We start from the raw sequence: 17,379 nt of genomic DNA on the forward strand, positions 1-17,379 counted from the left end.
TATGTTGATCCATGTATTAGTCAAATTATGAATAGTTAAAGTAAAAGAATGTTTAGCGAAATGTACTCTTACAGATCATTGCTTAAGGAACATTAAGTTTAAATGACATTTGCTTGGGCAATATGATTGATGTAAGTAACGTTAAGGTTGATTTCGAACTTTTGTTTTGTACAAAATTATGATATCTCTGTCATGTAGGGTATTTTATTTTATAATGTACCAATTTTTTAATCTGATAAAGACGTATTGATATGTTGTACAGTTTTATATACTCATTGCATACGCTGTTAGACGCATTTGTGATGGATACCTCGTCAGCCCCCTATGTACAGTTTCTAAATAAATAAATAAATATATATAGTATGTTTCGTTAATTATAGACTTTTTCGGTCGTGTATTTTTGTATATTTTTGCCATTTACAGTTTCAATTGATGATCATGTTTGACTTTTATACTTTTGACCAATGTGTTGTCATTTTTAAGATTATAGGCAAAAATATGAAAAATAGCCCAAAATTTATATCCAAAAATATAAGATATAAGACAACGAGAATGTGTCTCAAATGATTTTAAAGTATCCCTGGATCTTTCCATTTTCTTTTTTTCGGTCAACAATATGGCCATTGATTAAGCATTTACTCAGGCTAAACTTCTGTATTCAATTAAACAGATTATAGGATGGTAATTTTATTTTTTACAATGGTACGATGATAACAGTCATGACGATGCAGAACGTAAATACTTGTTAAATTATACTAGCAACATGTAATAAAAGGTTTATCGATGATAATAAAATATGTTTGCATCATCGAGAAAATTAAATGTGTTACCGAATTTAGAATAAAACATGAAATGGACATCTAATAGCTGTAATAACACCGACTCATAGTACGACACATATGTGACACTCTCTTTACACGAGGCATCGGATTTAACGTCCCCAATATGACCGGACGTGACTGCGAACTTGATACACCTCGCACAGACAAACGGACGCCTCACTTCGGGTAGCGTTTTACTGCCGGTCGGAAGAAGACCAAGTGACTATATTTCTATGCCCCAGTCAACCTTGGGGAACATTTTTAGAAAAAGTGCAAATTTAACAAAAGAAATCTAATAGTGGAAACTCAATAGTGGTATTACACCTTATAAAGTTGCAGGATTGTATAACTTTTTAAAAGGGTAAATTTTTCATAAAGTTTTAAGTTCAAAACTTATTTTTTTAGTCCCTTATAGGATATTTCAATATTGAAACTAGAGTGGTACATATTCGCTTGAATCATGTTGAAAGGATCTTAATTGGTACAAAAATCCAAATATTTGGATAACTATAATTCTGTGATATCTTGTTCCCATTAATGTTTGATTTGTACCTTTAAATACATGTTTGACTTTTTGGAATTTTGGATCCTCAATGCTCTTCAACTTTATACTTTTTTGGCTTTATAAATATTTTGATTTGAGCGTCACTGATGAGTCTTATGTAGACGAAACGCGCGTCTGGCGTACTAAATTATAATCCAGGTTCCTTTGATAACTATTTGAGCAGATACCCATAAATTATGCAAATACGCTTCATAACTTTCCTGAGTTTTCGGATAATGTTGGACAGATTGGCAGAACAGAAAAAGAGATATTCAAACTCAGAAGAAGAAAACAAACTGTTAACGCCATGAGAAAACAAGAAATAAGAAAAAGGTAAACACAAACACAAGTCAAAACATATTTGTTTTTTGTTTTTGTAAATAAATACATGAATAGGTCACCCTGCACAAACAGTAAATAATCTTCAGATCAATGAAGGACTACTGCAAACCTAAAGTAGAAGGTCTACTAAACACATAACAGAAAAACTGAAGACTGGCCAACCGAACCCCACATAAGTTGGACGATCTTATGTGCCCAGGTCACTAAAGTAAGCAGACCTTGCACCACATTATCAATCAAAGGTTTTATAATGTTTTTACTATTAATTGAGTAATGCATGTTTAAATCACCTGTGTTAAGTGTGAATATGTGTAACCTAAATATATTTTAATTTTTACCTCAACTAACCGGATGTAAATATTCTTATCAGGAACACAACTATGCAACGTCATACATAGACAGCCATAGTTACCATCGAATCAAAATCATTCATTGCTTGTAGGAAAACTGGTAAGAGTATTATGATTTAACTATTTTCAAATGTACTAATGCTGTATGGTAGCTTTTGATATATGTTTAGAATTCTTACCAAAACAGTTACTACAATGTATTTATTTATTTATGCAATTCACATGTATGCAAAGGAAAATAAACAATATAATACAAATATTACACTATGAAAAAATGATATATATTAAACATAATTTATAGCAGTAATAAAAAAAAATTACCATTTATAGGGGTGTTGTGTCCACTCTCCTAAGTGCAAATGACTTTTTAATAAACGGTATAAAGTCGGCTGCATAATATCAAAGGAAGATAGAAGCAATTGTCACCTATTATTTTCGGAACATTTCAAACATTCGGCACAAATATGTAGTGCATCTAATAAACTTGAAACTTTATTTACCATAACAAATTTAAATAAGCTTTGAATATTATAAACAACTAACATTTCTTATGAACCAAATTTACCATCACTGCTCATACATATTATAAGTGCATTTTACTTGAGCAAAATTCAAATGAACGCTCGTCAATTGACCCCTGTGCATTTCGTACATCAACTGAACATAAAGAGAAACACACGTATTCATTCTTAGTTGCATGAGTTTATTCATTAGTTGTTATTGGCTTTGAAATAGCTGTCAGTAACTGTGTGTACTCTCAAATCTGTACTTGGGTGTCTTTTTGTTGTTGGGGCGTAGAAGTACCCGTCTACGTCCATTCTGTCTACAAAAGACTCATCAGTGACGCTCGAATCCAAAAAAAGATAAAAATGCCAAATAAAATACGAAGCTGAGGAGCATTCAGATCCAAAATTCCTAAAAGTGTTGCCAAATACAGCTAAAGTAATCTATGACTAAGGTAGAAAAGCCTTAGTTTTAAAAAAAAATCAAAATAAATAGCTTATGGAAAAATCTTCAATATGTGTTTGCTTTACATATTGTGAAACCTTAAATAAATGTTGGAACCTCCTATTGTTAGGGTAGATGTTGGGAATAAGAGGATGACCGAATGATTTTTGGAAGGAAAAAGGGTGATTTTTCGCTTGTGAAATTTTGATTTTTATTTCAATGTTGGAATCCAGAATGGCGTAGAATGACTTGATAAGACTAATATTAACAATAATAACAAATCTTTTCAAGTCATGATTATATACCCTTTTTGTAGTTGAAGGTGTGATTTAAAAAAAAATGTTCTTTAAGTTCTCTTTTTAAGCATCTATTCCCTCTAAAAAGATGTCGATAAAAAAAAAAAGTCAGGAATGAAAGTCTGGTACTATATATGCATGTAAAAATAACTTTCTTAGTTTTAATGAAGCCTTGTCACCATTGGTTCACGTACTACTAAGTAAATGAAGTGTTATATTTAGATATATTGATATTGAAGAAAATATTATCTTATAATATAAGTCTTATTTAATAGAAGTACAGTCCTTTTCGTTGATTTAAGGATTCAACTATTTATAATGAAATATTCAACTTGTAATTATAGTAAAAGTCTTCACTTCAAAACTCGGCGATAGATATTTGATTTCAAATTAGAAACCCCTACCTTCTCCCCTCATATAGGGAAAACTTTAAATTGGATCTTGACATTGAGTACACGTTTAATAACGATGTGCCGATACATCGGTTTTTAAATTGAAAGGAATAGTTTTGTTAGTACACAAAAAGTAGTTTAAATTAACATGAGCAATACGATGATTGCAATAAAATACTGAGATTATAATTTACAATAGCACTGTTTATGAAGGTCTGTCACGAAGGTCTGGATAGGGGGTTTTCGCTTCTGTATTCCTTATTTTATGTTAATTTTGTTTTTAATTTATTTTGTGTTTTGTTTCATGTTATCCTGTACTCTTAATCACCCTAACCTTGATTCTGAGGGTTTTTTGGGTTTTTTGTCTGTTGTTGTGTAATTTTATATATATTTCATGTTTTTCGACAAAGATTGTCAGTTCTCTCGGTTTTTTTTCCCTCTGATGTATTTATTTGTTTCAAATATCGATCCCAAAGTATAACAATCTATGGATTTTAAAATTAAATATTAGAAGCCGAACACAAAGACGCTTGTACAATTCTAAAATTTGAAAAATTACCTTATTTTAGAAGTGTACAAGGGTCTTTGTGTTTGATTTTATTTATGTAATTGTATATTGTAGTCAGAATAAATTGATAAGATTCATTTTACATCACAATCATACTGAGGAAGGATACAAAAAAATTTATAAATAACTACATGTAATGTTTCCTTTATTTGGTCTTTCCACTTTTCCGTGGAAAGACCTATTGGTTTTCTTCTGATTATTATTAATTTTTTAGCTCACCTGGCCCGAAGGGCCAAGTGAGCTTTTCTCATCACTTGGCGTCCGGCGTCCGTCGTCGTCCGTCGTCGTCCGTCGTCCTGCGTCCGTCGTCGTCCGTCGTCGTCCGTCGTCCTGCGTCCGTCGTCCGTCGTCGTTAACTTTTACAAAAATCTTCTCCTCTGAAACTGCTGGGCCAAATTAATCCAAACTTGGCCATAATCATCATTGGGGTATCTAGTTTAAAAAGTGTGTGGCGTGACCCCGCCAACCAACCAAGATGGCCGCCACGGCTAAAAATAGAACATAGGGGTAAACTGCAGTTTTTGGCTTATAACTCAAAAACCAAAGCATTTAGAGCAAATCTGACCAGGGGTAAAAATGTTCATCAGGTCAAGATCTATCTGCCCTGAAATTTTCAGATGAATCAGACAACCTGTTGTTGGGTTGCTGCCCCTAAATTGGTAATTTTAAGGAAATTTTGCTGTTTTTGGTTATTGTCTTGAATATTATTATAGATAGAGATAAACTGTAAACAGCAATAATGTTCAGCAAATTAAGATCTACAAATTTTAAGTTAACATGACCGAAATGGTCAATCGACCCCTTTAGGAGTTATTGCCCTTTATGGTCAATTTTTAACCATTTTTTGTAGATCTTAGTAATCTTTTACAAAAATCTTCTCCTCTGAAACAACTGGGCCAAATTAAACCAAACTTAGCCTCAATCATCATTGGGGTATCTAGTTTAAAAAATGTGTGGTGTGACCCGCCAAACCAACCAAGATGGCTGCCATGGCTAAAAATAGAACATAAGGGTAAAATGCAGTTTTTGACTTATAACTCAAAAACCAAAGCATTTAGAGAAAATCTGACAGGGGTAAAATTATTTATCAGGTCAAGATCTATCTACCCCGAATATTTCAGGTGAATCGGACAACCCGTTGTTGGGTTGCTGCCCCTGAATTGGCAATTTCAAGGAAATTTTGCTGTTTTTGGTTATTATCTTGAATATTATTATAGATAGAGATAAACTGTAAATAGCAATAATGTTCAGCAAATTAAGATCTACAAATAAGTTTTGCATGACCGAAATAGTCAGTTGACCCCTTTAGGAGTTATTGCCCTTTATAGTCAATTTTTAACAATTTTTTTAAAATCTTAGTTATCTTTTACAAAAATCTTCTCCTCTGATACTACGTGGCCAAATTAAACCAAACTTGGCCACAATCATCATTTGGGTATCTTGTTTTAAAAATGTGTGGCGTGACCCGGTCAACTAACCATGATGGCCGCCCCGGTTTAAAATAGAACATAGGGGTAAAATTCAGTTTTTGGCTTATAACTCAAAAACCAAAGCATTTAAAGCAAATCTGACACAAAGTAAAATTGTGTATTAAGTAAAAATATATCTGCCCTGAAATTTTCAGATGAATCGGACAACCTGTTGTTGGGTTGATGCCCCTGAACTGGTAATTTTAAGGAAATTTTGCTGTTTTCGGTTATTGTCTTGAATATTATTATAGATAGAGATAAACTTTAAAATACAATAAATGTTGGCAAAGTAAGATCTATAAATAAGTCAACATGACCGAAATTGTCAGTTGACCCCTTTAAGAGTTATTGCCCTTTATAGTCAAGTTTTAACCATTTATTCGTAAATCTTAGTAATCTTTTACAAAAATCTTTTCTGAAACTACTGGGCCAAGTTAATTATAGATAGAGATAATTGTAAGTAGCTAGAATGTTCAGTAAAGTAAGATGAACAAACACATCACCATCACCAAAACACAATTTTGTCATGAATCCATCTACGTCCTTTGTTTAATATTCACAAAAACCAAGGTGAGCGACACAGGCTCTTTAGAACCTCTAGTTTTTTCTTCCGCCTAATTTTTTTCCTTCGCTGTTTTTTTGTTTTGCAAGATGTCGCTTAGATATTTGAAATATGATATCGAACAGTTTATACGCTTTTGAAACTGACCCTGCTTAACCGAACACTTTCTCATATAAGAGTTATCTCCCCAAACACTGTTTTCCTTGTTATCGCCTAATATTCGCAACCGTATAAGAAACCGACAAATTTATTTTACCAAATTGCTCGTTATATCCTCAGGATGATTTGATCAATTTTGACCGAAGCTATCCGGAGACTCCATATGAAAGTTATCCCCCCTTTTATGTTTGATATAAGAATATGCATTTCTAACTGGAAACCATAAGTGATAGAGACCTAGGGTTTTTTGATTTGAGATCCTTGGTCCAGAAAAATTAAAATAAGGTCAAGGTCAAAGGTCAAGGTCATATAATAAATTTTGATTTTGGCTTATTTTCACTATTTTCAAAAGCTGTATAACTTATCGACAAATTATTTTTACAAAATTGTTAGTTGCGACATGTCGTAACACGTAAATTTTAGTCGAAAGAGTAGTACGTAGACATTTGATGCCAGTTTTGCCCCCTTTTATATCTAATATTAGTTGTAAGGTAATACAACTCATTAACAATATATAGTAGAGGCCTAGAGTCTTTTGATTTGAGGTCCTTGGTTGATGACCTCGTAATTGAGCTCAAGGTCATAGGTAAATGTAACGTTCTAGATTTTGACCTTTGCTTTTACCTCATATGTATACATGATCAAGACATGGGACTTTTTAAATTAGGTTGCAAGCAATGTGATCTAGAAAAAGACAACCGGAAGTGACCTTTTGTAAACCGGAAGTAGCTATATTTTGTACTTAATTAATGAAAAAGTATATAGAACCATATATTTTTGGAATCAGAGTCAAGTAAACAATAAAAAATTACCGGAAGTAACATATTTTAAACCGGAAGTAAAAAATTATCTCCCTTATTTATATCTTTTTGTATAAAAACCACATATTTTTATAATAAACGTTCAATAAGCTGTCATTTGACGCTAAAATTAACATTTAAAACCAAATTTTTAATATTTTCATATAAAAAAAGATCCTTACTGGTGGAAAGACCATCAATGGTTCTCTGAACAATTGGTTTTTAATTATTATTTTTTTTCTTCCGCCAACTTTTTGTTCCTTCGCAATTTTTTTGTTTCGCAAGATGTTGCTTTGATATATGGTATATGATATTGAACAATTAATACGCTTTTGAAACTGACACCGCGTAACCAAAATCTTTTCAATGTAAGAGTTGTCTCCCCGAACACTGTTTTTCTTGTGATCGCTTAATATTCGCAACCGTATAAGAAACCGACAAATTTATTTAACCAAATTGCTCGATATATCCTCAGGATGATATTATTTATTTTGACCGAAGCTATCCGGAGACTCCATATGAGAGTTATTTCCCCTTTTATATTTGATATAAGTGATATGCATTTTTAACTGGAAAACCATAAGTGTTAGAGGCCTAGAGTCTTTTGTTTTGAGGTCCTTGGTCCAAAAAAATGAAAATGAGGTCAAGGTCATAGGTCAAGGTCATGTTCAAAATTTTGATTTTGGCTTGTGATCTCTTATTTTCAGAAATCTTATAAGATATCGACAAAATATTTTCACACAATTGTTAGTTGTGACATGTCGTAACACGTAAATATTAGTTGAAAGAGTATGTAGACGTTTGAGGCGAGTTTTCCCCCCTTTTATATCTAATATTAGTTGTATGGTAATATAACTCATTAACAGTATAAGGTAGAGGCCTAGAGTCTTTTGATTTGAGGTCCTTGACTGATGACCTTGAAATTGAGCTCAAGGTCATAGGTAAATTTAACGTTCTAGATTTTGACCTTTGCTTTTACCTCATATGTATACATGATAAAGCCATGGGGCTTTTTGCATTAGGTTGCAAGCAATGTGATCTAGAAAAAGCCAACCGGAAGTGACAATTTGTAAACCGGAAGTAGCTATATTTTGCACTAAATTAATGTAAAAGTATATAGAACCATATATTTTTGGAATCAGTGTCAAGTAAACTATCGAAAAATACCGGCAGTAACATCTTTTAAACCGGAAGTAAAGAATGATCTCCCTTATTTATATCTTTTTGTATAAAAACCATATATTTTTGGAATCAGCGTTCAATAAGCTGTCATTTGACCCTAAAATTGACATTTAAAACCAAATTTGAATATTTTCATATCTTTACTGGTGGAAAGACCATCAATGGTTCTCTGAACAATTGGTTTTTAATTTTGTTATAGGTGTTGTTTTGTACACTTTTTAATCGTTAATACCGCAGTCCCACTAGGCCACGATCGCAGTAAGGTCGTATCACGGTCGTGGTAAGGTCTTCAGAATCGTGATGAGCGTGGCCAACTTTGAACATGTTCAAAACAATCGTGGTGCAGTCGTGGCAAAATCAGGTCGTAGTAGACGCGTAGTGAGAGCGCACTAAGATTGTAGTAATATCTCAAAGGTCGCTGTACCATCGTAGCGAGAGCGTAGTGAAAGCATGATTCTATTAGGAGATACTGCGCTGCGATCTCACAGCGACATTATGACGAACCCGCTACAACCATCACGTTCTCATCGCGACTCAACTACGCTTCCATTACGACTATACCACGCTGTCCGCGATCATAATACGATTCCAGCGCGACCTTGCCGTCCTCGTCACGCTTTTCTTACGACCTGACTACGTTCATACTACGACCATCATTTTCACATAAAATATATTAATTCTCTCCAGGTTTTGTTTGTCTGTATATAATTATGACTTCTTGTCCATTTTCTTCAATGGCTCAACCATGCTTCTCGTTTTTATATAGATTAAACCGTTGATTTTCCCGGTTAAATGGTTTTACATTAGTAATTTTTTGGGCCCTTTAAAGCTTGCTGTTCGGTGTGAGACAAGGCCCAGTGTTGAAGGCCGTACCTTGTCCTATAATGGTTTACTTGTATAAATTGTTACTTGGATGGAGAGTTGCCTCATTGGCACTTATACCAAATCTTCCTATATCTATTGACACATCTGTGCCATCTCTTCTATCGTTCACTAACATATAGTCATTTGGGCTTTATGGACCAGCAATAGGTTATAATTTAGGTTTGATTGGTCGTTCCGACATCTCTTGATATTATACTACTTATGTGTATAGTATCAGTTTAATTGAAGTCTGGAGCTGGCATGTCAGTTAACTGCTAGTAGTCTGTTGTTATTTATGTATTATTGTCATTTTGTTTATTTTCTTTAGTCACATCTTCTGACATCGGACTCGGACTTCTCTTGAACTGAATTTTAATATGCGAATTGTTATGCGTTTACTTTTCTTCATTGGCTAGAGGTATACGGGGAGGGTTGAGTTCTCACAAACATGTTTAACCCAATATGTTTGCGCCTGTCCCAAGTCAGGAGCCTCTGGCCTTTGTTAGTCTTTTGTTAGTACTATTTTGAATTTTAGTTTCTTGTGTACTATTTGGAGTTTAGTATGATGTTCATACTTTGCTCCTTCTAGTATATTTTGGTGGCATGACTGTATTGTTTCCGAGACATCTCCGTTTTAATCAGAAATAGAAGGAATGGAACTATATTGATATGAAACACGATATTGACGGTATTGCTGAGAACGTAGTAAGATCGCGGTGTGAACGTAGTAAGATCGCGGTATGAACGTAGTATAATCGTGGTAAGAACGTGCTATAATCACAGTAAGATCGCCTTGCATTCGGATAACTCGTGGTATGGTCGTAGTGAGAGCGTGAAGAGCGAGAAAGATCTTTAAACGCGTAGTGAGGTCGCAGAATAAGCGCGGTGATAACGTGGTTTAATCGTAGCGGGATCGTTGTAGAAGCGTAATTAGGACGTAGTAGCATCTCGTGAAAGCAACGAAAATTAACATGTTTATGCCGCTCATACCACGACCTCACCACGATCTAAATTTATTTTAGATCGCGGTGAGCGTGGTGCGATCGTGGTCTAGTGGGACTGGGGCTTAAGATCATATTGCAACCGGATTACTCGTGGTATGGTCGTAGTGAGACCTCAATGAACGTAGAAAGATCTTGATAAGCGTAGTGAGGTCGCAGAATAAGCGTGGAGAGAACGTGATATAATCGTAGCGGGATCGTTGAAGAAGCGTAATTAGGACGTAGAAGCATCGTGAAAGCAACGAAAATTTAAATTTTCGTGCCGCTTATACCGCGACCTCACCACGATCTTAAATTATTTTAGATCGCGATGAGCGTGGTGCGATCGTGGTTTAGTGGGACTGGGGCTTTACGTTAATTATTTGTTGTGTTCATGTATCTCTTGTGGGAAAGATCGTTGATTTGTATTCAAACGTTTTATAAATAGATTATATGTATATATCTTTTTGGAATGTGCGCAAGATAGGTTTGTGACATATTTTGTTTGTTTTCATAGTGATTAGAATTATAACACAATGTTGACAGCTGTTCCTCTATTTTTAGGCATTTTAACCTTTCGTGTTTGTTTGTTTTGGTCACACATTGTTGTCAACATAATGGAATTTTATGCAACTGTTATACACATGAGAGGTTTAGCTAGATATAAAACCAGTTGAAATCTACCATTTTGTACAAAGGAAATGCCTGTGCCAGGTGTATAACAGTTGTTTTTTTCCATTTGTTTGACGTGTTTGAGCCTTTGATCATGTTGATTTCGTCATTTAATAAAGGAATTCCGATTTAAATTTTTCTCGGAGATAGGTATTTTTATAATTTTACTTATTACCTTCTGACATCCCATTTGGGTTTTTTCACCAAGTATACTAGTACTTGTTTTGCTTAATTAAATTATTTTTGCATATTCATATTCAAATTCATATTACCTATCTTCCTGTTCGGTTGAAATGATGATATTAAGATTGTGCTATAAACAGGTGATTTTAAATGCAAACTCATATAGAATAGAAACATTTTTTCTTTCTTCTAAAATCAGAATATTAAATAAGTATGCATTATCGCAGGTTCGTATCGTTAAAACTATATTAAAACGTTATATTGGTATTAAAGTGAAAAGTTTTCTTATTATTATATACGGATGTATATAAACAAATCTCTCTGAAGAACCGTAGGAGATGCGATGAAAGAGCCATAGAACAATGTTCGATTCGAGTATTATATAGACAAAACACACATCTGACGAATTGAATTATTAGCCTGGTACCTTTGATAACTATTAGCATGTCGAAATGTTCTATTGTATTGTTTATTTGTATATTTCTCTGTCCTGAATATTCTTCCATTTATTTGTGCTGTAGTCCTGTCATGTTATGTTGTCCTTTTAGTGTTATATTTAATATTTCTATTAAAGTTTCGCTTGCCACAAAACCATATTTTTTTCTTAAAAGGTCCTGTGTCAAGTCAGGAAATTGCCAGTTGTTATCTTATAGTTCGTTTCTATTTGTGTTGCGTGTCGTTTGGTTTATCGTTGCACTTCAAGTTTTTTGTTGTTTCGTTGTTTTCCTTTTACAGTTAATGTGTTTCCCTCAGTTTCAGTTTTTACACGTATTTTTCTCTCAATGGATTTGTGACTTTCGAACAGCGGTATGCTACTTTTGCCTTTATTTATAATGTGATTTAAAAAAACAATTTTTTTTTTACTATATATATTTACATATATGTATACGGATTTTTATTGAATTTCATTGTACATTCTTGTGTGTAACCTTTGACCATTTTGTTTGTTCCACTTCGCCCATCATGTTGATTTGCCATATTTTCAATCCTCATTTCTGTGTGTAAGTTTAGTCAGAAATCATGAAACCGATTACCTTTATTTCAATTTAAAAGTTGGGTGATCAAATTTTGCCTTAATTTCGAAACTTCATATTGTTGAAGACAACATCTTGACATGTAAATACTTTTTGGTACTAGGTTTTTTAGGTGTCAGGTTTTTATTTCATGGACAAATATCCACGTTTTGATATAGTCCTATTCGAATTGGGCCTTATTGAGATTCTATCTGTCCCCTATCTGTATAGGGTTCATAAAAAGGATGTGGACGGCTGTGTGTTTCAGTAATTTGAAGATATTTGTGGTCATGGATGACACAAAACCATAATTTAAATTAAGAGGGAGTTTTTTACACTTTCAAAGATATCACTTCATTTTGACTATCAAAAATTCTTTGTTCAACAATTTGCTTGTAAGCACCAATCCGTCTAAAAACACCTTGATTGGAAACTCAAACTCAAACGCAGGAGTTTCCTATCAACAAGGCGATATATATCCCAAGGACAAGAGTTGCTGTAATGTTACTCAATGAAATTGAAAAAAAACGCAACTGACAATTTGAGTAATCCGCTTTCATATTATTACATTCTCAGTATACCCCTATTGTCAATTAATTGTCAACTGATGGAGTAAAAGTGGTACGTTAATCTCATTCTAGATGAAATGAACATTTTTATAAGGACTTATATAAACCTGTGTTTTCCTTTATTTCAAGTTAAATGGGAAAGATATGATAAAAAAAAATGTTTCTAATTATTCCGTGAAGAAAAGATGACTTACGAGGATAAGTATACGTATAAGCGAGTGTCTAGCAATAAAAGATATCGGCCCATTCGGATGTAAAAAGGGAAAAAACATTAAAAAAACATATGAACAATAATTTCCATGGTCATATTAATTCATAGGCAAACTTAATAGTCAAGACATCCATTCATTATAAGAAACATTTAAGAATACAAATACCGTGAGCATGTAAGCTTTAACAGTTATCAGTAATGTTCATCTTAATGCAATATTGCATTATACTAAGACTTAACTGGGCTTCACACACATTAAACAAAAACAAAAACTTTAAGAATTTGAAAATATATCGACGTAGTAGCCATTGCTTATAACTGAAGAAAACTTCTTTTGTGAAGGGTTGAATCATTGGAAATCATACGACATATTCTAATATGTGAATAACATGTATAATTTAAAATACCTTATAAATTAGATTAAGAAATAAGCGAATGATTTATCATTGGTAAATATATTTAATTTTTCAGCCTAAATACACAACTAATAAACATGAATGTCAATATTTGCCAGCCTTGTGAAACACAAGATAAGCACGAAGCAGCAAGTCACTGGTGTTCAAACTGCAATGAACAACTCTGTGCTCAATGTTCTGATTATCACAAAGCTCTTAAGATCACTAAGGATCACCAACTACTTACTCTTGAAGAATACAAGGCATTGTCACCTAATATTACGGAGATATCCCTTCAATGCAAAAATCACAATGAAAACCCAATTAGATATTACTGTCCGACTCATAACACTCCGTGTTGTAGCTTGTGCAAGATCAATGACCATAATGAATGCCATGGCGTGGAAAATATTGAAGAATTGGACCAAACATCAGAAAATGAAAGAAACTCAGAAAGCATGTATTCTAAAATTGATCACGCTATTCAAAAGACGGAAAAGGCATGTGCAGAATTGTCGGAAAATTTAAAGCATCTTCAGCATCAACGTATAGAGTTTGTAGCAGCTTTTCAAGATAGAAAGGAAAAAATACAGAAAGTAAAGGACGAAATAGATACAAAAAAAGACCTGTTTGAGCAGGAATATGAAATTAAAAGACAAAACATTGAGAAACAAAATGAAAAACTACAAAACCGTTGTGATGAACTCAAGAAGAGAAAAGAAAGTATGCAAATTTTATCCAAGTTAACATGTGGCAATAAATGTCACGTTTTTCTGGCCAAAAATTATATAAAGGAACAAAATAAGAAGGATGAAATTGAAATTCAACATTTGGTCGAGCAGTTGACAGTTGAAAATTGTCTATTTAACATTGAATTTAAGTTAGATCAACAAAATGTGAATATAACATTGGTTGCAAATATTTCTTTCAGTGCAGATTCTTGCGCTTTCCAAGATAACGAGCTAAACATGGAGAATAACGATTCATCTACTGTAGAAGAAGAGAACAGATTAATGGTACAGGATCCTTGTCACATGGACGCATCTGTTTGTTCAACTAGTAACGATGAGTCAAAAGGAGTTGCAAAATCAATGACAAAGTGGAAAAGTGAAGCATGTCTCTTAAGTGAAGCAAATAAAAAGTCTGATGAAAGTTCAAAGTTAGTAACCAGATTAAAAAGGGATTCAGTGGAAACCAGACCTGTTTTCAAGCATAAATTCCGTTTTCAAATTGAAAAGAAAAACCCAAACATATTCTTGAAGTGTGTGGGAATTCTTCCAAGTGGTAATTTAATCATAGGTGAATGTTCCAATCCTCGACTTCTGATATACTCCAAGACGGGTTGTAAAAAAGGAGAAATGTCGCTTAAAACCCCTTCAACAGCAATTACAGTTGTAAATGATACACAAATCGCCGTTACATCTGGGAAGAGTGTCTTAATCGTTGATGTGAAAAGGGTTGATTCAATGCAAATTGCAAATGAGATAAAGTTATTGGATGATTGTCATGGAATAGCCTATGTAGACAAGTATCTTGCAGTGAATTGTGTAAATGAGGGACTTAAACTGTTGACTTTGTCAGGATTTAATAAGTGCACTTATTTTTATCTAAAAGGTGTCCTGAATATTTGTGCATATCAAAGTAGAATTGTATTTAGTGCTAAAAGAAATTCAGAGATGGTTCATCGTTTAAATCTTGAGAGTAACAACCGGTTAAATTCACGTTGTCCAAATTTATTTGGAGCGAATGGGATAACGATAGAGTGCAATGGAGACATTTTTATTACATGTGATAAATCTAACAAGGTTTACATGCTTCGAAATGGGCCACCAAAATGGAACATTATTCTGACCGAAGACAACGGTATCGACAAACCAAAAGGTATCGCATATGACAACAAAACAAATGAAATATTCGTTCTAAATAATGACGGAAAATCTATATGCATTTTCGAAAGGAAAATTATGTAATTCGCGATCATTATACTCACATGACATTGCCGTTTACTAAAAGTTTAAATTGCATTCATGCGGGAATGGTGATGAGAGAAACATTTAAGCTGCAAGCACTATAAAGAAATGAAATTGTAGCAGTGCATACTAATAACTTATAAGTTTAAATTTCTTCTAAAAAGACACTAAACAATTGCATTCTCGCTAATTGTGGTAAGACCGGTAACCGGTTCATTTTGTATTTCTCTCTTTTTGTGGTAAATCAACTTACATTCAATTCCAACGTCATCATATCCAAACGTTAACAGACAGGATCGTACTAAATAAATAATGTTGGCATGACCATACCATGAATACTGAACATGAATGATCTGTGACAGGTTGCTAGCAAGGCTGTTATTAAAAGGTACAAGTTCCAAAATTCATTATGGTGATTCAGGGTTAACACCTTGTACTGAAATTGTCATAATAAAGACAATTATGATGGTATGATACTAAACCCCTTACGGGAGGGATTGTGCCTGATATTCATATGATGAAGATATAATCTTTCAATCAGTTTAATTGAAGTCTGGAGCTGGCATGTCAGTTAACTGCCAGTAGAATGTTATTATTTAGGTATTTTTGTCATTTTGTTCATTTTCTTTTGTTACATCTTCTGACATCAGACTCGGACTTCTCTTGAACTGAATTTAAATGTGCAAATTGTTATGTGTTTACTTTTCTACATTGACTAGAGGTAAAGGGGAGGGTTGCCTCAAGTCAGGAGTCTCTGGCCTTTGTTAGTCTTGTATTATTTTTAATTTTAGTTTCTTGTGTATAATTTGGAGATTAGTATGGCGTTCATTATCACTGCACTTGTTTATATTTTTTAGGGGCCAGCTGAAGGACGCCTCCGGTTGCAGGAATTTCTAGCTGCATTGAAAACCTACAGGTGACCTTTTGCTGTTGTCTGTTCTATGGTCGGGTTGTTGTCTCTTTAACACATTCCCCATTTCCATTCACAATTTTATTTGTTACATAGTTTGGTAGGTCATTTAAGGTGAGGTACTTAAACACTAAAAAGGAACCAACGCATTGAAGTTTCTGACTTCTTTTGGCAAATAATTTTTTTAGACTTAAATAAAAGCAACAGTAACGAACCAATGTTATACCGGCGTCACACATCAGCGTAAAGCTCCAAAGTACGCCAGGCGTGTTAAAAAAAATCATGTACGCTGCCAACACGCTAGTAATTTGGGATGCATTCAACCTGTCAATCATATCTGTAACGTGTGCACGACGAGCTATAAGCGTGTATTGGGCGAACCAGAAGCGTACCTAAGCGTTTGTCGGGCGTTAAAAAACCGTATGTTGGCGTATGACTGGCGTTTGTCTAACGTAGATAGAATGCACGCTACGAAGGAAAAACGTTTTTTGAACGTATTTGAGACGCATCTTGGACGTTCTGTTGTGGGGTGTTTGTCACAAGCACACACGCATACGTTTATTAGTTAAAGTCGAACGACCTTGAAGCGTATGAAACGTGCCCTAAACGTGTCTCAAACTTATCTGTAGCATTTTCAACGCGCTTGAAGCGTATGTATTACTAGCGTGTAGCGTACAGGTATACGATAGATACACGCTTGAGCTAGATGAAAAATGTGTATGCAGCTTAAAAATTTCCACGAGTTGTAGCGTTCACCAAGCGTATACCTTAATATTTCGACGTACTAAAGTACTTCAAACTTATGCGTATAACGATTGCTTAGCGTTCCTCTGGCGTGCAACTAACGAACACAGACTTTGTCAATTTTCTCTGTACGTTTGGTGCACGCCGGTTTATACGCCCATGTGTGACGCCGGCATGAAACTCTCAGAAATCATTTATTAATATAAAAATCAAGTCCGTAAACAATAGCGTATCCCCTTGAAAATAAATCGAAAGCAGGGGGTCTGCGACAGCTCTTACATTTACAAGGGGTATCCCCAGAAGGAGTCAAGCAGCTAATTAGTGTGCCTGTAAAATATATACACAATGAAAACCAAACTGTAAGCTGCTGTTTGGGATGCATAAATACACAGTTATATCCGGAAGAAAGAATTTAAACATTAGTTCTGTAATAAA

The 17,379-nt window shown here is 34.0% G+C and overlaps 1 protein-coding gene across 1 annotated transcript; it reads left to right on the top strand.

Moving 5' to 3' along the window:
* Positions 1–2,090: 2,090 nt before the first annotated feature.
* LOC134727763 (E3 ubiquitin-protein ligase TRIM56-like) lies at positions 2,091–15,290 on the top strand. The gene is made up of 2 exons (XM_063592183.1): positions 2,091–2,157; positions 13,397–15,290. The coding sequence occupies exon 2, from the start codon at positions 13,419–13,421 to the stop codon at positions 15,288–15,290; it is 1,872 nt and encodes a 623-aa protein (XP_063448253.1). The 5' UTR covers positions 2,091–2,157; positions 13,397–13,418.
* Positions 15,291–17,379: the final 2,089 nt, after the last annotated feature.

Source organism: Mytilus trossulus, chromosome 1 (genome assembly GCF_036588685.1).
Source record: "Mytilus trossulus isolate FHL-02 chromosome 1, PNRI_Mtr1.1.1.hap1, whole genome shotgun sequence".
In the NCBI taxonomy this organism is placed as follows: domain Eukaryota; kingdom Metazoa; phylum Mollusca; class Bivalvia; order Mytilida; family Mytilidae; genus Mytilus; species Mytilus trossulus.

Bases quoted from the DNA above. Each gene is read 5' to 3' on its own strand.
- LOC134727763 (XM_063592183.1), top strand. From the start codon at position 13,419: ATGAATGTCAATATTTGCCAGCCTTGTGAAACACAAGATAAGCACGAA.